Genomic DNA, 27,761 nt, shown 5'->3' on the forward strand with positions numbered 1-27,761 from the left:
TTTTAATTTTAACATTAATCTTAGTTATAAAATATGACAAAACCAGGCTTCACACTGTACTTTTGTTGGAGTGTGTAAATTTTATTCATAAACTAGAGTACCCTTTGGTGTTATAACCAAAGAAATCACATAAAGCCTGCCAATCCCCACCATAAAACATTACAAGCCTTAATATTGTGCATGTACTATGTCCTTATCTTCTATAAATGGTAGAACATCATATCTACAGGTATGGCTCATAGCTGGCACTGCGTTCATGTTTTAAAACACGTGAAAGACAAAGTCACATTCTAAAGTCACTCAAGAAATACAAACAAAGATTGTTCATCATTCAATTTATTACATGTATGAATATTAACATCTCGTGGTATCCATCTAATTCAATCAAAACCAACAAAGAAGAAAGTTAACCATGTTTTTCATATGAACATTCTCACACAGAATCTCTGTAACTTAAAATAGAAATATGTTTGTCTGCATTAAATTGACAATTTGAAAAAATATTTTCTAAGGAAAAAAAATCACTTTTAGTACTTAAATATATTTGTTAATTGCTTGATGGCATCAGTGTCCAAGTTCAAGAATAAGCATTACTGTTTTGTTACGTAGTTTCCAAAAACGGACATGTGGATGATTCTAGCTGGAGACACATGTCTATATGTAAGCACATATGTCCTGTTTTTGTTTTTGTTTTCTTTAATCTGGCTTTTCTATTTGAGAAAAAAAAAAACTAAGTTTGAACTTTGCTTCTTTAAGTCCTAGGAAGCTACTAGAAAAAGCATCTCACGTTAAGGTTGCTGTTCAGTTTCATTCTTACCCAATAAAAGTATAGAAACACTGTCTTTATTTGATGGTGTGCATAAATATTACACTCCATGGATAGCAAAAATATTTTTATTTATAATTTACATTTCACAAGTGAAAATCGTACATTTTTACACATACAATTTCATTTTGTTAAATTTGCACTCATCTACAGAACTTTCACACAACAAGCACCTGAAACTGTGCAGGCAGTAGGAAATGCAAATACTAAAATGTATTTATTAACCAAATGATAGCCGAAGGCCCTGCCTCAGCTAGGCAATTTATATAGATATATGTCTATATATACATAAAAAATTCTTCACCTTCTAGATCCAGCAGCAGCTTTTGTTAAAAAAAGAAAAGCATACCTTTCTCATTTTATTTAAACTGACTCAACTGTATCACTTTCTGTTTTAATTTCAGTGGGTGTTGCTACACTTTCTTCAGAACAAGCTGGTGGGGCATCAATTTGTTCTTCCTTAACTTTGGGACTTTCACAGGGTTCTTGCAATTCGTTTTTGACAATGTTCAACATAATGTTCAAAGGGTTTTCAACTGGTGTCTTGCTGGGAGATGGAGTGCAATCAAAAGAAGATGTCTACAAAATGAAAATCCCTTTAAGTACTAATGAAGATTGAAATCATATTAAGTAACAGTTTGATAAGACCCGTAGTTCAGACAAAGGACTACCATGTTCAGTTACGATGCTTGCTTCCCACAAGCTAATACAGATACCACTAGGCTTCAGTACATAATTGTTACACACGGGATAACCCTATCCTAACTTTGTGAGGCTCCTATGTGGCTTTCAAGTGCTCTTGGGAAATTTTTAAATTTTTAAATCCCCACAGCAAAACACCCTAGGAAACACTAATCTTCTAGTGGCCTAAATATAAAAATCTATATCAAACCAGTGTCATTACTACTAAACATATTCCACTGGCTTTAGCAAAGTTCTAAGGCTACTAGACTGCTATGTTTCCAATTTACAGAGCTGGGGACACACTGCAAGTGTAAGGACCTGAGTTCAAATTCCCACATAAAATTTGGATATATAAGAAAATCTCTGGGAACTTGAGACCAGCTAGCCTCGTACAATCACAACCCAAGAGACTCATAGGTGGTCCTCTGACCTCAACTTGTGGTCTGTGGCACATGTACAACTGTATTCACATACATGAATACACAGACATTGGTGGGGGGGGGGGTTCAGGCTATTCTGGGACTCACTATGTAGACCAAACTCGTCTCAAACACAGGAGATCCTCCTGCCTCTCAAGTGCTTAGATTAAAAGCTATATGCTACCATGCCCAGCCAACAAAAGTGCAAAATATCACTCTACTAGGTGAGTGGACAATACCCCTTCTCTTTAGCTCTAAATTTTTCTCTGCCTAGTGGTCCAATAAAAGTTATGAAGATTCAAGTAAACAAAATAAGTAAAATTTTAATTATTTGTATTTTATCAGTGATAAGTCAGTATACAAAGTCTTATCTAATGCCAGTATTTAATGAACCTACATTAAAATGGCTATATATATTTATTAATATAAATAAAAACATACAATATCCAAAAAGAACTTACATTTTGATAATCTTCATAACATGATGGATGGTAAATCTGAAGGAGAAAAAAGGGAAAAATAGCTATTCACATGCATTTTCATTTCTAATACATCATTCTTTTTTCTTTAAATTTTAAATCAAAGAATGGAAAAAATAATTTAGCCAAAAGAGTGAAACCCAAACTTACTTTTATCCTTACTAAATATGACAATTTTAATGGTGAAATACAGTATAGACAGAAAATCTAGTTCTCAGTCTAGCTATTCAGCCTCATATGGTTAAATATAGAGCCGTGTGGTTACTAAGATCCCTCCGAAGGAAACATTCTATTTAAACTCCAGTATCACTTTTACTGGATCACAATGCCCAGAAAGGACTATAAATCATCTTCAATATGGTGAGTTACTCTAACAAAACATGAACACTTCCTTAGAAAATAAAGAACTTAAATTTACCTTTCCGTCTACTCTAATAGCATTTTTTAAGTGCCATTCCTCCTCCTCTTCATCCCAGTACTGTTCGAATTGTTCTTGACAGATTTCACAACTCTGAAACAGAATCATATAAAATGAGTTACATTGTTCATTAAAATAAAACGAACCTTTGCGTGAAACTTAAAAATGTACCATTTTAAGGAATGTCCATTAAATAATGAAGTTTTATGAATTGTGCCAACCTTCCACAAGAAGGGTTATTAATACTACACTGTGTTAGTCACTGATAGTATCTAACCCAAATTGGTCAAGAAACAGCCAAGATCTTATTTTGCTTTAAAAGGCTTACAAGAAATTATATTTGTTTACAAAACAATAACTCAGTTCAAAGCCAGCCTGGTCTACAAAGTGAGTCCAGTACAGCCAAGGCTACACAGAGAAACCCTGTCTCCAAAAACAAAACAAAAGTTATGTGGCATCCAATTCCATAAATCCGGCCTGGTCTTGAACCCCTGATCCTCTGTGTGACCATACCAAGGATAAGACATAAATATATGCTTATGACTTAAAGGGCATGAGGAACACTGCCAGAGACAGGGAAATCAAACACCATTCTACTACCTCAACTGCTCCAGCTGGTCCAGCAGGTACACTTTGGAACTCCTTTTCTTTAGCAGCCTCCTGAGTTTTAAGGACAACCTCTTCATGAACCTTTTCAAAAAACTGGCTTTTTGCACGTTCTTCCAGATCAGCTATTTCTTCAAATTCTATCCAGTCCTTAGAAGGAATTGATATAAAAGAGTATGTTCATTTCTGTCTAAGCTCTTTGTTTTCATTGTAATCAAAGTTAAGGGTTCGTTTTCACATAATATGCTCTGATGTTATTTTAATACTTTTCTTTGAGCCCTGTAACCTTTTTTTTCCCCCTTTCAAATATTTCAATACATAGCCTGGCCTCAAACCATGTAGCCTAGCCATGCTTAGCCTATTGGCAATTCTTCTCCTTCCTAAACCTCCCAAGTACTAAGATCAATTTAAATCTACATTAGAGCTGGAAAGATAGCTCTATGGTTAATAGTATTTGTTGTTCTTGCAGGACCAGAATTTGGTTCTCAGCACCAACATGGTAGTTCCCAACCATCTGTTAACTCTACTTCCAAGGATCCAACACTCATTTTTGGCCTCCTCAAGCAGTGCATGCATATAGTACATGGCATGCAAGCAGGTTCTGCTACAATTTAAAGAATAAAAGTTCTAAATACTACTACTATGCATAACAAAAATTAGAAAACTAGTGTGTATGTACACATGGTTGCAGATGCCACAAGGAATCTAGAGGCATCAAATCCCATGAAGCTAGAGATGTAGGCAAGATGCCCATACACAAAATAATAAAACTAAAAACAAAAAACAAAAACCTATATTCTACGGATCAAATTTATTTAGAAAAGTCATGTTAACTTCCAACAATTACTTAAACATATACTTCAGAATATGCCTGACATCTCGACAACTCAGAGGCATATGGATTACTTACTGTTAGACTGTAGTACCAGCGTCTATGAGTGACTTTTCTGCTAACATCTTTCTCAGTCCTGTTTTGCCGATAATGCCAGTCCAAGTGATCTGCATAAACGTCTGTCTGGGATGTTGTAAACCTCATTCCACAAGAGTAACACTGAATCCCAGTATACAGCCGGTTTATAACACTGTCATAACGCCTATTTTTAAAAACAAAGTCAATTTTTAAACATGACAATAGTTAAAAACAAATTACAAATACTTAATCTGCCACTGACCCTTTTTACTTTCTGGTTAAGTGTGAAACATAGATCCTACTTTCTTATTTATAAATTTGCCTTAGTTACTCATTCTTTTTGGCTAAAAAGGGAACAATAGACTACCTAACAAAGCAATTCATCTGCTTAGTATGGAGTTAGTATCAACATACAGTAGGTATGACTAATAGAAAGATATGGCAAGAGATTTCACCTACCTGCAATTCTAGTGTTCTGAATAATTCAAATGTTCTACCCCAATTTAAGTAACATAAAAGTTCTAAGTAACAATGTCTATGAATGTTTGTATATGTGTACATACATACATACATACATGTGTGTGTGTGTGTGTGTGTGTGTGTGTGTGCAGATGTCCAAGGAGGATAGAGATGTCAGAGTCCCATGGAGCTGGAGGTACAGGAGGTTATGAACCACCTGATATAGATGTTTAGAATCCAACTCAAGGACTTTGGAAGAACAGTATGTGCTCGTAACTACTGAGCCACCTCTCCAGCCCTGTATTCTTAGCTACAGTTAGTTGTTCCCTGCTATCTCAAAGTGGAGCACAATGACTCAAACTTGTAATCCTAATATTCAAAGAATTCAAGAACAGCTCAGCTAAAGAGACATCTCAAAAAAGAAAGAATAAAAAACATGAAATAAGCTGGGCAATGGTGCCTTTAATCCCAGCACTCAGGACACAGAGGCAGGGGATCTCTGTGAGTTTGAGGCCAGCCTTGTCTACAAAGTCCAGGACAGCCAAGGCTATACAGAGAAACCCTGTCTCAGAAAAAAAGAAAGAAAGAAAGAACGATATGACTAACTATTAATGCCTAATATTTAAACTTAAGATGCAGATATTCTTAAAAGAGGTAGGATTCAAGCCATTATTATGTAAATTATTATCTCTAAAATTAGATTAAAAGGCCTGTGTGATAGCCCACAGATAAAAAGTACTTATCATGCAAGTTTGCAAGCTTTTGGGGGTGTGAGTCCAACCCCCCCCTCCCAGCAACCACAGTGGAGAGAACTACCTGCCAATAGTTCCCTCTAAGCTACACGGAACACCGTAACATGCATATACCTCCACTCACACACATATGCATTACACATGAAAAGAAACAATGCACACAAATAAGAAAATTTGAAAAACATTACATACTGTTTCAATTCTTCAATTGTAAAATTAGTAAGATCTGGAACATCTTGATCTTCATTCTGATCCTCCTCCTCTTCTGGAGGAGGCTGAGTAGCAGTCTCATTTACCTCTGCAGTTGAAAAGATAAATTTCTCAATACTATAGTCCAGGTGTTCTTTGTAGCAAAACACTGGTTACAAGCATATACAGAAATATAGCTAGTATTAAGTGCATGTGATATGAAGTTTACTGGCCAAGGAGCCTAATAAAATTTCTTAAAACTCTGTTTCATCGATATTCAAATTATCTTCAAACCCCAAGTTAATATAGATGGACTAGTAAAAATCAGCACATGACATTTGTAGCAATGTTAACAAGCTAAAACAACAGTGGGCCAGTAGGATAGTTCAATCTTTAGAAATTGTTAAAATTTTCATTATAATCCAATTACATTTGGTTTTCAAAAAACACTGAGCCAGGCATGATGGCATACACCTTTAATCCCAGCACCCAGAGGCAGAGACAGGCACATCTCTGATTTTGAAGCCAGCCTGGTCTAGGAAGCAAGTCCAGGACAGCCAGGACTATAAGAGAAACCCTGTCTCGGAAAAACCAAAAGGGGGCGGGTGCTGGTGGCGCACGCCTTTAATCCCAGCACTCACTCAGGAGACAGAGGCAGGCGAATCAATGTGAGTTTGAGGCCAGTGTGATCTACAAAATGAGTCCAGGATAACCAAGGCTACACAGAGAAACCCTGTCTTGAAAAACCAAAGGGGGGGAGGAGGGAGGGAACACGCCTAAAAGATAAAGTAACTCAATTATTCAAGTGCAAAACTTTGCCATAAATTATTCCACATAATGTATCTCTAAGTTAACTAAGCTTGGTGTATATGAAGTATACACCCATACTCACGTGCTGTAGTTGAGTCAGGTTGTGACAATTTGAGAATTCCTGTTTTTAGCAATTTTGAAAACAATTCATTTACATCCACCTGACTGAGATGATTATCAGGATATGCCTTAGGAAGACCACCTTTGAAAAGAAAAAATAACATTCTTAAAATAAAAACTTAAAATGAACATAAAGATTCATATTAAGCATTTCCTCAAAGTTAAAAAGCTTTCTACAAGATAATCCACCAACAATAAACCTTTTTAATAATGGGATTAATAGTTTTCTTTCCAGTTGACAAATCATTATTTCTTGAAAAATATTCCAAGATAATAAAAAGTGTGTGTGTGTGTGTGTGTACACATTTGTGTACACACACATATACATGCTGTTTTATATACAATACTTATGGAAATATTTAACATAATTTTATATATGCTTTTTAAAGGGAGATATTACAACTTTATTATTTTGTCTAGTTATTTTCAGACCAAATAAAAGCAAGATGCAAAGTAAGCCTTATGATCCCTTCTATGCATACAGCACTGTGCCTAAGTCCAAAGTCTACTTTTCTAATTCTCAAGTCCTGTTCTTAACCACCTCAAAAAAGTAATTCTCCAAGGATGAAGTAGTGAAGCATCTCTTTAAAAAGACCAAAGCCAAAGCGGCAGTACTGCTGACTGTGCTGCTCCTTGGCATGATAAACCAGAGGAATGGTTGATAAAGGGTATAAGCCCGACAGCCCAGGACACCTACCCTCTACTATTTGTTGAGGCGGCCTTGCAAAGGAATTCAAAGCATTGCTAGTACTGTCAATTACACCAAAGCTTTAACAAGCTAAGTAAGACAACAATCTCCTTCCTTAATCCATCCCCAATAGTTTATGAGCACTATGCTAATAACTAATCCTTTAACTCATCAGTAAAAACAGCGCAGTAGCTCAGCAGAAGAGGGCTAGCCTAGCACACTTGAAGTCCCTAGATTTGTATTTCAGCACCATTTTAAACAGTCTATTTTATCATCCTCTTGATCCCAGCACTCAGGAAGCAGAAGCAGGCAGATCTGCTGGAGGCCAGCCTTGTCTACATAACAAGTTGCAGGACAACAAGGACTACATAGTGAGACCCTATTTAAACATTAAATATTTTAGTGTTTACCACTGTTAATCATCTGCCTACACTTGCAGGAAAAAAAAATCTAAGCCATTAAATGTTCCACTTCATGGCAGAATCTATTTGTGTCCATAATATAGGTAGTTCCTACCCTTGACCCTCAGAAATGCCCAGCACATAGTTAGCTGTCGCTTCACTATTTAAATCAATTACAATAGCATTTACACATTAGTTCAACGTTTACATCCCATTAGAATGAGCTGTTTATATGTCTAAGAGGGAAGTATCCAAGTTCTACAGTTATAAAGAAGAACATTATGATACCAACTCTTGGGATTTTCGCTAGAAATTCTACTTTCTAATTGTAAAACATGAACTAGTTTCTTATTGGTGCCTAAATTCTATTGCTTGTGAAAGAGGAATATCAAACTTAGGTAGGATATGAGGGTTAAATAAATACTGTTTGTAAGTCAATGGGGTATTATTTGGCACAACATACAGTACTCAAGGGGGGAGGGAGGAAGCCTATCTGCCCCACTGAAAGTTCTTTCAAGGAAGTACCTTACTAAATTCCCTCTAACACAAAGCCTTGCATGCAGCAAATGAAAATAAATAAAACTAAGGAAGAATCCCATTTTTTTTTACTTTCTTCTTATCTTTTTTCTTTTTAGACAGGTTTCTCTGTGCAGCCTTGGCTGTCCTGCTGTCCTGGACTCACTCTGTAGACCAGGTTGGCATCAAACTCACAGAGATCTGTCTGCTTCTTCCTCAGAGTGCTGGGATTAAAGGCGGGCTCCACCATGGCCAGCTGCATTTTTACTTTCAAGTAAAGAATATTAAGAGACTATGAAAGACAACTTTCTTTTTCATTGTTTTGCTTTTCAAAACATTTCCCTGTGTAGCCTTGGCTGTCCTGGAGCTCAGAGATTCACCTGCCTCTGCCTCCCTGAGTGCTGGGATTAACGGTGTCAGCCACCACACCTGGCTCTGAAAGACAGATTTCTAGTAATGGTTCATACTTCTTGAAAGAACCTAAGAAAAACGCACATAATGCCTTGTCCAATATTCCCAACCTAGAGGAACAAAATGTCATTTCATTTCCTCTGCAGCACTGCTTTCACATGGGGGTAATAAAAAAATTATATATATATATATATAACCCAACATTCTGAAAACTAGAAGAAAATCTGTAGTTCTTACACATTATGCCAGTAACTTCAACATAACAAACTTTTCCTAAAGAATTGTATTTTTTTTATTTTATTTGTGTGTTGGGGGGGGAGGGATAGTGAAATGTGTACATGAGTGCCAGTGCCCAAAGAGGCCAGAGGCACTGAATCTCTCTGAAACTGGAGTTATGCTCCAGGTGCTTATGAGACTGATGTGGGCACTGTTACTCAACGCAGGTCCTCTACAAGCACAGTATGCATTATTAAATTCTAAGCCATCACTACATCCTCCAAAAATTCTTGATTCAACAAGAAAAACTAGTTTCTAAAGGAAAATATATTCATAGAGCATTTAAAAGTTTATTTTGCACATCTCATTTTTACTTTCTTTAGAGAAAAATTCTAAGAAATGTTGATACTACTATCTCCTTTTATAAAGGAAAAAAACTGATTGGGGACAATTGTTTAATGCCTAGTCTAACCATAACTATACAAGAGGGAAGAATGCTAACTAATCCTAATTGTCCATCTAAAAATTAAAAGAATATGTCTTAAATTCTAACTGATGCAATTTTAAGAACTAAATCATAAATGTAGTTCATTATTAGAACCTTCCTAGTTTGTAACTTATGAAAATTCTCTAAAAATTTAAGTCAATAAAAATATCATTTATTTAGACATGGTTGTTTTGTATTTTAGGCTGTGTTTTTTGTTGGGGATATGACTGTGTGTGGTTCAGGTGTCTGGGATGGAACTCAAGGCTTTGCACGTGCTAGGCAAGTGACCTATCCCCAAGCCACACTCTAGCCCCAAAAGGATGTTTTTAAACAGCTTGTTTTGTTTGGCAGTGCTCAGGTTTGAACGCATTCTAGGTAAGTGCTGTGCTCTAACCCTGGGTTATATTATAGCCCCAGGCCTTATGATTTAGAAATTAAAATAAGTATCACAGCAGTATGTAATTCAAAAACTATATACCATCACACACACACACACACACACACACACACATTTCCCATTTACCACAAAGTAAAAATAACTTTAAACTCCATTATTAGTTATGACACACACTAAAATAACAAAAATGCCTATCAGGAGACCTAGCTAAGAACTACTTTTTTGTTGTTGTTTTTTGACACAGGGTCTCTCTGTGTTAGCCTTGACTATCCTGAACTGGCTTTGTAGACCAGGCTGGCCTCGAACTCACAGTGATCCGCCTGCCTCTGCCTCCCAAATGCTGGATTAAAGGCGTGTGCCACCACCGCCCGGCAGAACTATTTTTTTCTATTTGTCCACCCACTAAAAACTTATAAACAAATCCTTTTATGATGTAGTATCCGCCAGTATTAACAGTTACTGGATCATAACACATACACTCAAAATATCAACTACAATTTCTGCAGTTTGTAGTTTCCTTCAGCCTATCACAACACACATCATTCCTCTAGCCACTTCCAGTGTCCACTCAATAGATTTCCTTTCTTCTTGAATGGGTCTATGTCCAGCCTAATCATCTCTAGCTGAAAAATAAGGTTTGCATGACCATAGGTCAACAACATAAACTCAGAGAATAAAAACACTTCAGCCACATTAAATTACTATAAACTGAACACAATCTCTCAAAAATGCCATTTTCTAAACCAACAGCTATTGAACAAACAAGTTCTCTGTCTCGAAATTATCACAGCTCGGGAGTACATACCTGAAGGATTTTGAATAAAAGCTCCAGGATTCTGTGGATGAACTGGTAAAAATTGTTGTCCTTGGCCAAACGCTACTGGCTGAGCAACACCAGTCAGAACCTTTAAGATAAATGTTAATTTTAAGAACATTCTCATCACCTGTAAATTTTCAAAAATATCCTAAGGCCCAAAGTCTGATAATACTTAGTAATAATTGGTTTACTTCTACAAACTAGAATACCTTCTCTATCTGTTCAGAGTTATAAGGAACTGAGAATGGGTAAAACTTTAAGAACCAGGCGATGGCGGTACACACCTGTAATCCCAACACTCGGGGAGGCAGAGGCAGGAGGATCTCTATGAGTTGAAGCCATCCTGGTCTACAAAGCAAGTCCAGGACAGCTAAGGCTACAGAGAGAAAACCTGTCTCAGGGGAAGAAAACAAAAACAGAAATACTTCCTTTAAAAGAGGTGTATTGTTTTTAAAATTATCTGTATTATCTGTAGGCTGGGCTAGTGATCAATTAAGACACAGACACTTGTTATATTTTAAAATAGCCTTAGTTAACCTGGGGCAGGGCAGATATCAATCTTCTAAACTACCTCCCATAGTGTGGCAGGCATGGGATCCCTGTCTCAATCCCATGCCATCTGTTTGTAATAATTTTTATCAAGTTATCTCCCATCCATAATCTCAAATACTTGTTAATGTTTTTTATCTGGGCTGGATTCTCCATCCACACTGCATGTGCTTTTCCTCCATCTAACCTATGGCAGCCTTCCTCTCTTCTGAGGTCTCTCTCATTTCTCCTCCTTGACCCTCTTTTTTTCTTCCCAGAATTCCTCTTTCCCCTAGACCTACCTATCTCCTTTGCCCTGCCCAGATAGGAGGGTTATTTTTTAAAGCAAAAGGTGGGTCACACAGACAACAAACAGTAATTAGCATCAAAATACAGCAGACCACCTCCCCCAACTGGGGTGGACATAAAAGAGCACTCAGAGCTAGGTATGGGGGTGTATGCCTTTAATCCCAACACTTGACAGGCAGAGAGACAGGTGGATCTCTGTGAGTTCAAGGCCAGCCTTCTCTACAAAGTGAGTTCAGGACAGCCAAGGGTACAGAGAAGCCCTGTCTTGAAAAACCAAAAAAAAAAGAAAAAGCACTCAGGAGGCAGATGCAGGATTCTGAGTTTGAGGGTAGTGTGGTCTACAGAGAGAGTTCCACAATAGCCAGAGTTACATAGAGAAACCCTGTGAGGAATGCTGGTGGGGAAAGCTGTCCTTAAAGTATAAACCACGCAAATATAAGGACATATCAACTAGCTGTGTAACCTATGCCTTACAAGTCACTTTACGCTATTTCACGAAGAGAACTGGCATCCAGAGATAAAACCTTAACCCAATTAGAGGGTCTCAGAATGCCTGACCTTGCCTTTTTTCCAGTCAAAAGTATGTTTCAATCAGGAAAGATAGCACATAACTATAATCCCAGGACTGGTGACTTGAGAGCTGAGGCAAGAAGATAGCAAATTTCAGGTCATCCTGTGCTATGCTAACAAGCCTGTATCTTAAAAAAAAAAAAAAAAAATGTAACAATGTGAACATCCAAGTAGTCCTCCTACTTTGCCATTATTTTTGGATAAAGTTATTGCTGAGTTCAAAGTATATTACAATAGACATCAAAAGGAATTTCAAAAAACAAAAACAGCTGGACATGGTGGCTCACATCTGTAATCCTAACACTTGAGAGGGTAAGACAGGACAACTATCTTGAGTTTGATGCCAGCTTGGTTAGACTTTACAGTTTGAGTTCTGAGCAGCTTGGACTACAGAGTTGAGATCTTACCTATAAAAAACAAAAATAAGACTGTAGACCTTAAACTGTGGCTTAGTGGTACATCATCTGCTGAGAATACCCCTGAGTTCAAGCTCCAGAACCATAAAAAGATAAGATTACAATAAAGTCATGAAATAAGTATTGTAGTAGCATAAAAATTTGGTATTTTGGATTTAGTTATGTAAATAAATCTTCTATTGTATTTATTATTTTGTTATATGTATTATATACTATGTTATATATAATTCTTTGTTCACTATCCATGAGACTTCTCAATGGTGTAAACACACACATACACACATATACACTCAACACTCACACACACCACCAATTTGATACATCACAGAAAAAAGGCCCAAACAAAACACCATTATACAGCATCTGATAGCATCTGATAACAACAATATCATTTCCACACTATTGAGTTCCAGGTCATACAAAACTACACACTCTGTCTCAAAAGCAAAGTATGCAGGGGCTCAGTGGTTTAAGAACACCGGCTACTCTCCCAAAGGACTTGAGTTTGGTTCCCAGAACACCACGGTGGCTCACAACCACTAGTCACGCTAGCTCCAGTGGTGGCCTCTTCAGGCCTCCAGGGCCACTGCAGGGTACAAAAATACATGCAAGCAAACATTCATACACATAAAACACCAATAAATCTTTTTTTTAAAAACTATGCAAAATAAAGCTAAGAATCGTAGACGGTCCTATGAACTGAGCAATTAAAACAAAAAGACAGAACTGCGAATTCAAGGGCAATTTAAGCTACACAGCAATCTTCAGCCAGCTTGAGCTACAAATAAGACTCTTCTAAAAAACAACAAAATGTATAAATAAGTATGTGGATGGATGACTGTATATTCATATGACTACAACATATCAGAAGGCAGACAGCAAGTTTGCCATGTAAACATTAGCATCAAGCTATTGTATGCAACTAGAGTAACTAAAAAAGTGATGAAAATAGAAAATAAATAAAGTATATACAATTTCATTTCTGACTTAACTCAGACCAAGAAAATTCTTGGTTAAGAACCAACAAAGCGAATCAGTTCTAATGGTTTCTTTTAAGCATATCAGGGCTCAACAGCTGTTCACAGTAATGGAGGTCATTAAAATTTCGTATTAGCATTAAAAATAAAACAATAAAAGAATCCAACAAAAAAGTGCAGTGAGGCTAGCAAGATGGCTCAGTGTGTAAAGGTACTACTTGCAACCAACCCTATGATCCCTGGTGCCCACACAGGTAGGAAAGAAGTGATTCCCACAAGGTTTCCTCTGAACTCTACAGGCTCACCATAGCACATGTGCACACCAACACACAAAATAAAAATACAGTATTTCTTCTTTAAGTAAAAAATAGTTCAGTGGCACAGTCAATGGAGTGCTTGCCTACTACACACAAAGCCCTTGTTAAACTCCTCAGCACTGGAAACAGTGGGCATGCCTGAAGTTCCAGCATTCCATGGGTAGAAACCAAAAAATCAAGTTCAAAGTCACCCTCTGGGACACAGAATTCAACACCAGTCAAGGCTAAATGAGACCTTGTCACAAAACAATAAAATAGGGGCTGGAAAGATGTGCCAGTTGTTAGCAGTACTTCCTGCTCTGCCCTTCCGGAGGACCTGAAGTCATGTGAGACAGCCCACATGGGCTCTAGTGGCATTTCTGGCCTGTGCGGGCACTTGCACACACTTGCAAAGACAGGCACATACACACATAAATTAAAATACAATCTTTTAAAAACAAATAAGTACACACATACCATGAGAGGAAAGGAAGATATAAAGAGAAGACTGAAATGATTCAGTGTCTTAGAAGAGCTAAAATCAGTTTTGAGTTTAAGTGGCAAATATGAATCCCCCAAAATCTCTCATCTCACTTCCCTAAAACACAGGAGTTCCAGGTACAGTAAGAACTTACACAATAAAGGACATTCTTTTTATTTTCGAGACAAGGTTTCTCTGTAAAGTTCTGGCTGTCCTGGACTCATTTTCTAGACCATGCTGGTCTCGAACTTAGAGATCCACCTGACTCTGGCTCTCGAGTGCTGGGATTAAAGTGGTGGAACACACCACACCCAGCTTGGCCCAAATACTACAATTTTGAAGCAAGAAAAAATGTTAACTCAACCTTGAAAACTAACCTACACAGAGAATGAGAGTAGCCTGGACTACACAACTGTGTCACAGATTTACTTACCTATATATAATTTTACCTACCACATAATTTTGGACTAATTGGAAGAGCTTACCTGTTGAGATGCCTGAATATTTCCTACTGACATCGGAGTAGGTAAATTGCCAAAGTTTCCAAACTGAGAATTCTGAAGATTCTTTTCATCAAAATAGTGTCCAGATGCTCTGTTAAGAGGATTTGGGAAATTCTGGTTTCCAGGACCGTGTGGTCCATTAAAATTTGGTCCTTGAGGTGTATCAAATATTTGTTCGTGTCTTTGGAATTGTAGTCCTTGAGATGGGACATTAAAAGCATTGCCAGGTGGGTCATTAAATGGGCCAGTCTGATTGAAAGATTCAAGCCTTTGTGAAGGATGATTGTCAAATCGAGTGCCTTGTAGACCAAGAGGAATATCAAATCTTGATGCTTGCTGGTGTTGTGGCCCATCAAATCTTTGAGGTACACCATCAAATCTAGGTTGAACCTGCTGTCCAGGTGGCCCATCAAATCTCTGTGGACCTGGCTGACCAGTTCTTTCAAACCTAGGACCTGGCTGCCCATGTAATCCATCAAATCTTGGCAAGAGTGATGGCTGGCCTGGCTGCCCATCAAACCTTAAAGAGTGACAACCTTCAAATCTAGGACCACCTTGACCCAGAGGCCCTTCAATTCTCAGGCCACCTCCTGGTACAGGACCCTCAAACCTAATTCCACCTCCTTGTTGAACTAAAGGTCCTTCAAACCTGATCCCAACCCCTGGTTGACCATGTGGTCCCTCAAACCTAAGATTTCCACCTAGTTGATTATGTCCTTCAAATCTCAGACCAGCTACAGACTGACCATGGGGACCCTCAAACCTCATTCCAACTCCTTGCTGTAGCAAAGGACCCTCAAATCTTATACCACCACCTGGCTGACCATGAGGCCCATCAAACCTAATTGCAGCCCCTGATGGACCATGACCCCCTTCAAATCTAAGTCCACCTACAGGCTGACCTCGAGGATTATCAAATCTAAGACTGCCCACAGGCTGTCCATGAGGTCCCTCAAACCTCAAACCACCCACTGGTTGACCACGATGTCCTTCAAACCTGAGGCCACCCACAGGCTGACCCCCTGGTCCTTCAAACCGCAAACCACCTGCAGATCCCTCAAACCTCAGACTAGGTGAACCTTCAAATCGAAAACCACCTCCTCCTCCTTGTCCAATTGGCCCTTCAAAGCGCAGAGGTGTTCCTACTGGTCCTGGAGGACCTTCAAATCTCAAAGGGCACCCGCCTAACTGACCTTGAGGTCCTTCAAATCTCATAGGGCCCCCTCCCCCCATTTGTCCTGGTGACCCATCAAACCGAAGAGAACCTGGTGTAGGAGGTCCATCAATCCTAGGGCTTAATTTATTAGGTCCTTCAAAAATCATCTTGGCTGGGCCATCTCTCGTCACAGATGGCCTACCAGGTCCATCAAATAATGGTCGGTCTTCAGCTAAAGCTGTAAGTCGCTGATTTGTATCAAGGCCAGCAAATCTTGATGGCGGGCCATCTACAAATGGTTTATCTGAATCTTCATATCTAGGTCGCTTAAGTGGAAAACGATCATTGAATGGTGATCTCTGTTCTTCTCGTACACCTTTTAAAAAGAAAAATATACATTTTCACTAAAATAGAATTTACATCAAATTATCTATTCTTTTTATAGTTACTAAATACTTATCCAAAGATATATTATCTCACTATATTAGTGGGTAGGGAAAAGACAAACAGCAACTGTAGGTTAAGAAGATGCCCTTTTGATTCAGGTACACCTAGGATTAAAAAACTCCCATCCTGTCAAGGTACTTGTCATCTGACTTTAAGAGCAAGCTACTTAACATCTACAGTTTTGTTTCTTATTTGTAAAATTAGAAAAATACGTATTTCCTTGGGTTTTGTGGATTTAATCAAATTAAATATAAAAAAAAAAAACTAAAGAAGTCCCTGATATAACTGACCTTATAAATCATTAGGTCTCCTTCCTTCCCATGGGAGGGGTCGGGAAAAGGCAACAAAACAGAGATACACATACATACACACAAAGGTAGTCTGAACAGTGATAAAATCCAGCCCCACTTAGCTTCTTCATTTTCCCTTCACTGCTGTGTGATTCAATAGGCATAATCTCATTTAACTTTTTCTACCTTTAGCAGAGACTTGCTCGTCATGTCTTCTCCGGCCCTCATGGGGTGAAAGATTCTCAGCATAAGTACGACTCCCAGATATAGGAGAAAGACGTCTTGCTCTTTCACTAAATTGTTCTTTTCTGTCAAACTGTGCTCCACTATTCCTACTTGCATGTTTAGTTTTGGATGGCTCACATTCTATTCCAGACAACAAGGCATCAGTCAAAGGGTAGTCAAAAATATCAGGATCTAAGAGATCAAGTCTTGGAAATGAATGCTGAACCTGGGTCCTTTTCAGTTTTGCTTTATGTTCATAGTAGGTTAATTCAGCATCAGATAAGAGAGGTTTCTTTTTTAATCCACCTTTATTTTCTTCTGTAGGACTATCCCGTACACTGCATCTATGTTTACCTTCTTGATACTGAAATAGCTGTCGAATTTGATGCACAACAACAAGGAACTCATCCTGTGTAATTTCACCAGAAGCTAAACGTTCACTCGTCTGCACAGGGATAAAACAAATTAAATATTTTAAATGTAAAAAATACAAAAAACTGGACAAAAGAAAATAATGGCTACATGATATTAATGACAGTCACTACCTTTTGAAGTAATTCTCTTTTGCTTGCAAGAGTTAACTCTTTAGGAATTTGAAGATTGGCATCTACACTTAATCGATGCTGTTTTGGGGCTCGAGGTGACAAGATTCCTTTAGTGCTTGACCAGCTCTCCCTATGCCTTAGATGAGGAGGTTTACTATGTTCATCACTCTGTTGTAAGCTGAAACCACAAAAAGGAATGTTACTTCAAAGTGTTTATTTAAAAAATGGAATCTCAGGCTACACTTAAGGATACTTTAAGGATCTGGTTAAATAAAATAGGTATGTAAAATTTTTTTAAAAAATTGAGAAAGCAAACCAAATAGAGAATTCAGACTCTTAGAGGTTGAAGATTTGATTCAAGGGGGAAATGGTTGTCTCGTCTGTGCAAAGGCCGAGGTCTGAGCCCTAACAGCAGTACCACCAGCAGCCCCAGAAATAAGAAAACAAGCTGATGGAGTAGAACCATGAATTCAAAAACAGAGTGGGCTAGCAAGTATGTTCCAGGCCAAGTGGGGCTGTAGAGCTAGAGCCTGTCAAAAAATATCAACAATTAAAAACACAAGCAACTGTGATTCTTGCATATAAACATACAAACCTCAGGAAGATGAGTATACTTTTCTAAACTTTCATGTCCCTATAAAACCAAAAGTATTTAACACACTAGGTTGTTTTTCACAACTAGAAAAATAATTATGCTGCGTGTGGTGGCACACACCTTTAATCCCAGCACTCGGGAAGCAGAGGCAGGGGGAATCACTGTGAGTTCGAAGCTAGCCTGGTCTACACAGGACAGCCAAGGCTACACAGAGAAACCCTGTCTCGAAAAACCAAAAATAGGAAAAATAATAATAATTAAAATCATTATAACATCCGATTAATATCTTCTAATCTTTAAACTAACGCCACCTTTAAAAATGCATATTCTAAAGCCAGGAATGATAGATCACACCTATAATCCCAGCATTCATGTGACTAAGGTAAGAAGACTGTTATTAGATGGAAGCCATGCTACAACACTTACTTGTGAGTTCAGGCTAGCCTGACATAGTGTTTGAAACTTGTCTTAATAAAGTAAAAATATGCAAATAAAATTCATACATTTTGTATTTTAACAAAAACATCAGGAACATACCATTTATTTTCTTCCCAACCAGACTTCCATCTTTTGGCAGACTTAGAGCTTTGCCAATTCTCTATATTCTCCTTTGGTTCAGCACCTGACTTCATAGAATGCTGACTTGCAGTTTCTTGTGGTCGGTCCTCATCCATCTTTTTCAGTCGTCTGGGATCTCGAACATCCGGCTTGGTACTTCGCTTAACGTTTCTTTCTTCCCTGGAAGATGGTGGGAACTCTTCCATATGTGACTGTTTAAGTCCTGACTGACGCATCTTTCCACCTTTGGGCGCCAAAGTTGGAGACATACTTCTTTGCCTTCGTTTGGGTGACCGCCTGTCTCTTCTCTTTGGGGAATGTATAATTGGTGACCGAGACTTAGGTGACCTGGACCTAGATCTCTTTCTAGTACTTGATCTCCCTGGTTTTGTCCCCTGTTTTTCCAATTCTTCTGTAACCATGTCTTGCTTTTGGACAATGCCATTTATGATTTTACTTCTACTTCCAATCAGTCTGTGCTCAGATGATTTCATGTGCTCATCTTTATCCTTCTTTTCTGCAGTTTTTCTCTTTTCTTTTACATCTTCATCTTTGCTCTCAGCTTTATCCTGAAGATGCTTTTTTAGGCGTGGATCTCTCTTGCTCATATCAGATAACCTCATACTTTCAGATTCTTGGTTTTTCAAGTCTTTTGTGTGGGATAACTTGTTTTTCAATGGTGATGGTGATTTAGATTTAGATTTTGATTTGGAGTCTAACTGGTCAAGTTCTTTCTTGGTTATTCTTTCACCTGATTTACTTTTTTCTTGCTTTGATGAATTTAGTTTTTCAGAGGATACAGTTTTACTTGTTTTAATATCAGACTGGTTTAATGTGTTCATTACAAAATCTTTCCTGTGACTCTGCTCTTTGCCATGGGAAGAATGTTGGCTCATCCTGTTAAGACGGGGATCCCGGTTAGTTCCTTTCAAGTCTTGAATTTGTAAGGGTGGACCTGGTCGGCTTTTGTCAGGTTGTACCGGAACCTGATGGGAAGTTTTAATGGCCATAGCAGGAATTTGTGAAACATGTAACTTAGACGGTGCTGATCCAGGACCCAAGTTGGCTGTCTCCTGCTGAACACTAAGAGATACTGCCTAAAATACAAAATGTCCTTGTTAATACCTTAACCCATAGAGACTATTTATTTCCTTGCCATTATATAGACTACTGTAAAGTTCTGAACATTTTCAAAACCCATTTGCTCAATACAGCATAACACTACAAACTCTGGGGGTGCAGCAAGGAGGAAGAAGGGGCTACGGATTTCACTATATTACCCTGGCTTGCATGGAACTCACAGTTACAATGATCTGTCTGCCAGTCTCTAGCTGCCAGTGCCGGAATTAAAGACATGCACCACCAAGCACAGCAATAATCTAAGCTTCTAATGCATGCATATAATGAAGAGTCCAAGCAGCTAAATGATAGTACTTCTTCTTGTTTGTTAGCTTTGTTTTGTTTTGTCTTTCGAGACAGGGTTTCTCTGTGTAGCCTTGGCTAACCTGGACTCACTCTGTAGACAAGGCTGGCCTGTAACTCACAGCAATCCACCTGCCTCTGCTTCTGCCTCCCGAGTGCTGGGATTAAAGGTGTGAGGCACCACACCCAGCTATGATCTTACTTCTTACCAGCCCTTTATTCTGTACTTTAGAATAATTTTTAATACAATGAATAGAATTAATTCTTCAAAAACCATCCAAGATTCTAAACCAGAGTGTAGCTCAAAAACAGTAATATGACTAAACAACTGTTCTGCACAAGTGCATGAGACACACAATGATTCTAGTTAAAGTCATAAAATGGTTTCTTTCAAAATATTAATGAACTTATAAAATTCTGTCTTCCTCAATCTCAACAAAACTTAAATTCTAAATAAAAACTACAGTCTTTCATGAATACAAATACATACTCTTGGGTCTATTTTTTATGCCTTTTGTAGACATTTAGAAATCTGATTTGTTCATGAACATTACTTATAGACATTCACTACAATATACTTGCTGTCTTAGGACTAAAATATTAAATCCCGTGTTTTTTGTTAAAGAACCTATGTATATAAGTAAAACTTTCTAGATGAGAATAAATAAAACAAAACTACAGTACTACTCTGATAAGAGTAATACTTTTTGTTTGTTTGTTTTTTGTTTTGTGAGACTGAGTTTCTCTGTGTAGCCTTGGCTGTCCTACACTTGCTTTGTAGAGCAGGCTGGCCTCAAACTCACAAAGACCCAACTGCTTCCACCTCCCAAGTACACCACCATGCCTGGCAAGAGTAATGTTTTTTTTCCTAGTATTTTGAGACATGCTGCCAAGGCTGGCCTCCAACTTGCTATCTGACTAAGGATGACCCTGAATTTCTGATTCTCCTACCTCCTGTTTTCAAGTGTCATCAAACCTGGTTGTATGTGATAATAGGGATCCCAGTACCAATTGGTGTATGTGTGTATATGTATACATGTATGTACATATACATTCACACATTTTATATATATATATATATATATATACACACACACACACACACACACACACACACACACAAATATTTACATCCAAGACAACAATCTAATAGAAAATACTGAGAAAAAGCATTCCATTCATAATCAAGTTTTAGAATAAAGATATAAAATTAATCTGCATAATTTTTAAATTAAGTAAAAACAGGTAAAAAAAAAAAACATTATCAATAAAATATCCAAATATAAAATAACTTCCCTCTTAGAATGTTTAAAGACTTAAATCTCAAATTTCCCCTACTTACCAGTTGTGCCTTAGCTTGTTCTAACTCAAGCTCCAGCTTTTTTTGCTGAAGTTCTAACAACTGTTTTTGTTTTGCCAGTAACTGTTGCCTTATTAGTTGTTCTTGAGTAAGATTCTTTTGTATATCAGGCACAATCGGAGGAGTGGAGATACTGGGGGAACTGACCGCTGTGCCAGGTGTTGACGGCTCGTCAGGCTAGAAGAAAAGAATGCTTTTTAAGCAAACATATCTAAACTGCCAAAGGTCGGCCAACTAAAAATTATCAACTTTACCTTATTATTCTATCCATAAATATCTAGTCATAATTAAAAGTTCACAAACAAAAATGCTTAGGAATTTAAAATGCCAAATGTTAACACAGTAAGACATGACTACACATACACTTTTTTAAACTAAACTGATTCTAGTTTTGCTTTCTGAGATGTTTAGAGACTTGATAGTCAGGATTTGATAGTCAAAATTGTACTAGCATATACACCATTCATATAAAGACTTACCGATTTATTTAAAAATTTGGGATTCACATGGATGCTAGATGAATTCACATTAGGGGGCAGAGGTTTAATTGGCCAAGCAGGATCTAATGAATTGACTCTGACATCCAGGGCATAAAGTTTCTTCAAGGGGAATATTTCATCCCACGTGGAACGTAATTTAAATAAACTTTTTCTAGTATTTTCATCCACCTAGAAAAACAGAACAATTCTCTGGCTTGTTAAGTTACTATAGAATGTTATATATATTAAGTATAAAGCTACTTGCCAACTCACTTATATTATCCATGTACACATATATATCATAAAACTTTATTAAGTTAAAAAAAAAAAAAAGAGTCCTCAAAAACAAAAACAACAAATCAGAAAAGCAGTTATCTAATAGACTGCAAGCAAGCAAACAGGCAAATTTTATCTTTTTAATTTATCTTTTTAAAAGCACAAGTCTCCACATTTTAGAGCTTGATATAATATTCCTAATAAACTCACTAGATAAAAACATGAAAGCCAGAAGATGGTTTGCCTGGTAGCTAATTTTTGTAAGTTGCTTGCTAATAACACACAATAAAAGGTAAAATTATTTTACCAACCTAATAGAAAATACTATGACTATAACCTACAAACTACCTTCAGTACAGAAAATACCCTCATAATTCTAATTCTCAAATCCCTAGCCAAGAGTTTTCACTATATAACTTGCCTGCTCACATTGTAGTGGATACAATGATTTCAAAAACAGAAAAATCCAGTACTTGGTTAAGACAAGTTTTTAACTTTAGCCTTTGACCTATACTCACATTTTCACAGTTTACAAGGTTATTTTTTACTAACTATAATAAAATTCAATAAAACTGTGATACCAAACCCCCAAATTGGAACATACTGAAATTGAAATCAGCAAAGATCTACAAATACTGACACTGACTTTTTAATAATATCTGAAATATAGCTTTCCAAACTATTCCTCCATATACTATTTCTTTTCTATCCATCTAACCCTACAGCCCAATTATCCCAGACAGCTGATATGCCCTATAACAAGTGTTTTCTAATAAAACATAATATCAATCTCTAAACCTAAATATCTCCAAGGGCCTTCTGAATTACCTCAGAAAACCCCTCTTGTTAACCAAACTACCAATTACATTGTTAAAACAGACTAACAATTTCTGCTCCTAGAACTACCAAGCATTATTCCCAAGCACTAAAGAGGAATTAAAGTATTTCAAGAATAACCTAAAGCAATGAACCGGTCCACCATTCACACATCCCTGTAACTTTTGCGCTTTAACAAGGTAACAATGTCTAAAGATCACTTTGGGGAAGAGAGTTAATAGGAACCATGGACTGAGTGAGGTGCACGGAGGATTGTTTCCCACTCCCCAACATTAAATATTTCAACCACAAAACTAAGTATTCTGGAAGCTGTAACTTTTAGTCCATATTCTACAAACAACTTCATATGACCAATTTTCTTATTTCAAAATTACACAATTATAAAAGTATACTCAAATCTTCAATGGCTTGAACAGCATCCATTTTAAAGATCTAACATTAAAAAAAAACTTGTATTTGCCACTTTCCTTGAAAATGGACTTTACAGTAAGTGTCCAGAAGAAACAGTCCACCACCCAAGAAAACCCAACACAAAACAAGTATTTATTTAATCCGGAACACATTTTAAAAAGTCAAATGTTTCTAAATATATGTGTGTGTATATATATATATATATATGTATATATACCTTTTCAAACACACAAATAAATGTTGCAACTAGATTTTTAGTAAAGGCAGTGAGATACTCTCTTCCAACGTTTTTCACGATAGAATCCATAAGGTACATAACAGGAAGCTTCTCTGAGGAAGGAGCCTAAAGTATAAAAAGAAACTGACAAGTTTAGTATAGTGAATTGCCACCAAAGAATTACTTTTAAAAGTGTTTTTAAACCTACAATACAGACCTCTAGTTTTGTTGGTACAAATGCTTTTTGATTATGTTAGCGTTGTGCGCCTTAAGTGTTCAAGTACTTCTTACAATGTTTTTAGTTGTACATAAAGCTCAGAATTACTAAGAGAAAAAAAACATCTCTAGTATTTAACTTAGTATAATTTGAGGTGCACATGACATGGTATAAAGGCCTGTGTTCAAAGTGAGATTAAAAGGAGAGGAAAAATACTTTTTGTAGTCAGTGTCAGCTTTGGGATCTGTGTTTATGTTGTGCCTTGACTCCATGAAATACTCTGGCAGATGCCCTGGTTTCACTGGATAATTTCATATGTTAAGGTCTATGAAGCTTTGTTACCTATAAAATCATTAATTTTCTATAATCCAAATGAATAATGAAATTAAACACACTTCACGTATGAAGTCAATACAAGACGCTTTAAACTCGGCACAGGAACATGCAGAAGTGCAAGCTTGCTCCTGATACAAGAAAAACTGGATAGAGGAGCCGCTGAGTCATGTAAGTCAGCTTCAACTTGACTGGAAACCTGGATGTCCTGAAGATTTTCTTCACAGCATGGACTGTCGTCGAGATATTTCTCCTCTTACATGCACAAACTAAATTTGTGCTGAGCCAGTGTGGTGATGCTGATAAAGGTACCAGCCCTTCCAAGGTAAAGTTGCCCCAGTTGAACTGCAAAGCCTACCCACCACTGGCTTTTAGAAAGCACAGCAAGCTTCCAGAAAAGCATCAGCAGGTTCACAGACTTGTTGAGGAGCACTAACACATGCCACATAAGCTGTTAACTGACTCCACAGGAGAACCCATAATTAAAGAAAACAAAACTTAGGTGAATTCCCCAATTACCCAGCCCATGTGTATATGAATCTAACTGAACACGACCCATAGCTACCTGTAGCTAGGGCAGGCTCACACTTCTGGGGTACGCAATGTCCCGCTTCACAAAACCAATTGCCCTGACAAGTATGTGGAAATGCTCTTGCTTCTGATATCACCTTTACAACCAAAGTTGACTAAAGGAATCGCTTGAGTAGTTTTTTGGTTTTTTTTTTTTTTTAATGTGCTAACAGGATTCACAAAGCCACTGTGTGAGGGCAAACTATTAAGTACCAACATGTGAAATGCTTTATTGCTGTCTTCACCTTATCATGTCTTGTTTTATACCATTTAAGTAATTATTGCACTAGTGAAGATAAATAGGCTCTTTTAACACCACAGTCTGTTCAATAGGCTAGTGTTTTATTGTACAAATGAAGTCCTATGAATTATTCTTTTTCACTACTGTTTTCTTATGGGAAGACTGATATTAGGTGTGTGTGCACTAGTTTAGTATTTCTGAGATGCTACAGAGTAAGAAAACAAACATACACTTCCATAAACATAAACCAAGCCAGCGGCTACCAAATGACGGCAAACCCTCCCCTCACCCTCAACCCAGATTAAGATTCTTTCCCCAAAGTGACCTTTACATCGTCTAGTTAAGTCTGGCTTTACAAAAATAACCAGGAAGCAAGTGCCCAAAATCTTTTGAGCTGTCTTTTACCAGCAAATAAATAGTCCACCTATTTTCACCACTTTGTGTAACAAAATACATAAATACAAGTTTTATGTGGTCAATATATTCTGCATAAAGTTTTCAGTTCTCCAAGGTCTTGTAGATCCATTAAAAAACAGCAAGAAGCTGTCTCCTCTGAATGGCAACCTGAGCTGCTAAATATATTAGGTGCTGTGAATACCAATACCCAAAATATAGTTTGAAAACTCCTTGTTATTAATCCAAGTGCCGTTCTTTTTAAAAGGTACTTAATGTTGAGTCTTCAACTAAACCAAAAACCAAAAACAAAACCCTACATTTTCTCCGCCAACATGTATGTGGTTACCAACAAAAAGTTGAGTATGAGGAGCACTTCCTTCTTAAACCTCATACGTTTAAAAAAAAAAAAAAAAACAGCTGTTTCACAGGCATTCAACAGGAAAAGTTGAATGAAGACTTGTTTTAGCTGTCAAAATGAACATGATAAACTTGTTGAGCCCTTAAAAAAACAAAAACAAAAACAAAAAACCTTTTCCCCCTCTTTAAATTAAGGTATGAAAGGACCACGTGAAACCGTGTATCTTGTGAACTGATTTACCCAAAAGAGTGGATGGACCTAAAGAAGAATGAACCCAAGTCACTTAAAGACTTTTGTTTAAAACACACAACCACATAAGTAAAAATTCTTGGAAACAGATTCTACACCTTACAAAGGTAAATAAAAAAGACAAATACATATTTTATATGTTTTATTCACAAATTTTATAATACCAGTCACACATTTCAAAACCATTTATTAGAGTCAGACCACTCAGTTGTACACTAGACAGAAACCGTCTCTAAACAATATATTGGTGGTTGTTGTTAAAGTGGCCTTTTAAAAGGGGTTCACTCTGCTAAAAGGAGGCTCATCCTGATCATTGCAATCGCTAACAACTAGAAAAAAAAAAGCTAAACCTTAAGTACAAGCTTGAAAAGTAACTTAAAACGAATTAATTGGGAAGCGGTTAAGACTCATTATATAACTAAGTTTAACAGTAACTTGACTTAAGTGACATATCGCTCCCACATTAATCCACAGAAGAGGAAGACCAGAGGGAAATAGAAGGTGGCAAAGGACCACTTCGGTGAAGGGGTGAAGAAAAGCAAGCCTTCACTATCAGGGAAGGGAGAAAAAGAGAATAGGAAAAGGGACTGAAATTTTCAAAGAAACTCCAAGTATTTGTTACCCATTGGGCCAACTCTCCACCTACAGGTTGGATAAGATCTCCCCACCCCAACCCCCAAAACCCCACCCTCGGCTCAATTTCCCTACCATTGGGGCAAAATCAGACCCTCCAAAAGGAGAATAAAAGTTTGATCTTAAAGCCCCCACCCCCAAAACGGGGCTGACGGGTGCGAGCAGCTGCCTGGCTGGCAGGGAATGGATTCTCCTCTCTTCCCTTTCGCATCATGTGCTTTGCAGGCGCCATGTTGAGCTTACAGGCCGCTGCTCCACTCGGGGCCAATTCCCTATACCCAACCCACACCGACAGCTCGCTCCCAGGTCCCCCTTCACCTCCTTCCAACCCACGGAGCACAATTCCCCAAAAGGACACTGAGGGGAAAGCCCCTCCCCGCCTTCCCAGGGGCTTAAGAGGGGTTTGTTTTAACTCTTACTCGCCCAAACCACAAACTGCCTCTAAGTCTTCCACCAACCGAAAGGGCTGTCCCCCTAAGCGTGCAAGCGTGGGGACGTGCTCAGAGGTGGCCTAAATAGGGAGTTGGTAAGCGGAAACGGGGCTCCACCCTGCATCCTCCCCGCTCCCTCCCCGAAAGAGGCCCACGCTCCCAGCCGGGGCCAAAGACCAAGCCCGAGTCAGGGGTGGGGGGTTGGAGAGGAGGACCTCCGTCCCCCTTAGGATGGAAGCGAGACCTGGGATGAGGCTGACACTAAAATCAAGGAGTATTAGAAGAATAGGAGGCTGCGGGGTGTATAAAAACCTTGGCGGTTTGGGCCTCGATGAGAGAGACGATCTCCTTGGCGAAGGGCAGGTTCTCCTCGGCTAGAATGGTCAGCATATTGATGTGCGGTTTGCTATTGAAGGTCAGGTCTTCCAGCGACGATTGATAATCCCGACAGGCGTCCTCCCGGGCCCCCGCAGCCCCGGCCTCGGCCGGCGTCTGCTCTGACATTGCGCCGCGGCCCCCCTCCGAGGTCCGCCGCCGAAGCCGAAGCTGAAGCCGCTCGACACCCCGCCTCCCTTTCCGACGCCTCGGCCTCGCTCCCCGGGGTCTCCGGCGGCTGCGGCTTCACCACATGCTGACCGCGGAGGGGGGATGGGGGACGACCCAGGGGGAACCTCGGGGAAGAAACGCCGCAGCCTCACGGGGAAATCTCCGTCCACTTCCAGCCGCCGCCGGGGCTTCTTTCTCCACAGACACAAAATGGCGGCGGCAGTGGCGGCTCCAGCTCCGAAAATGTCTGTGTTCCCAACCGCTGCGTCGTGCGAAATGAACTA

The 27,761-nt window shown here is 38.3% G+C and overlaps 1 protein-coding gene across 2 annotated transcripts; it reads right to left on the bottom strand.

Moving 5' to 3' along the window:
* Window positions 1-27,761, bottom strand: Pcf11 (PCF11 cleavage and polyadenylation factor subunit). Of its 2 annotated transcripts, none has more exons than XM_051148917.1 (16): window positions 27,244-27,761; window positions 23,504-23,629; window positions 21,763-21,951; window positions 21,266-21,460; window positions 18,481-19,598; window positions 17,349-17,526; window positions 17,158-17,248; window positions 14,668-16,217; window positions 10,594-10,693; window positions 6,635-6,754; window positions 5,746-5,851; window positions 4,343-4,526; window positions 3,427-3,582; window positions 2,827-2,919; window positions 2,391-2,426; window positions 1-1,405 (listed from the first exon to the last, which is right to left on the bottom strand). In XM_051148917.1, exons 1-16 carry the CDS (start codon window positions 27,433-27,435, stop codon window positions 1,190-1,192), a joined length of 4,650 nt encoding a protein of 1,549 aa, XP_051004874.1. In that variant the 5' UTR covers window positions 27,436-27,761; the 3' UTR covers window positions 1-1,189. The 2 variants fall into 2 exon arrangements, with proteins under 2 accessions (XP_051004874.1, XP_051004873.1); XM_051148916.1 differs by having other exon boundaries at window positions 16,765-17,248.

Source organism: Acomys russatus, chromosome 7, assembly GCF_903995435.1.
Source record: "Acomys russatus chromosome 7, mAcoRus1.1, whole genome shotgun sequence".
Lineage (NCBI taxonomy): Eukaryota > Metazoa > Chordata > Mammalia > Rodentia > Muridae > Acomys > Acomys russatus.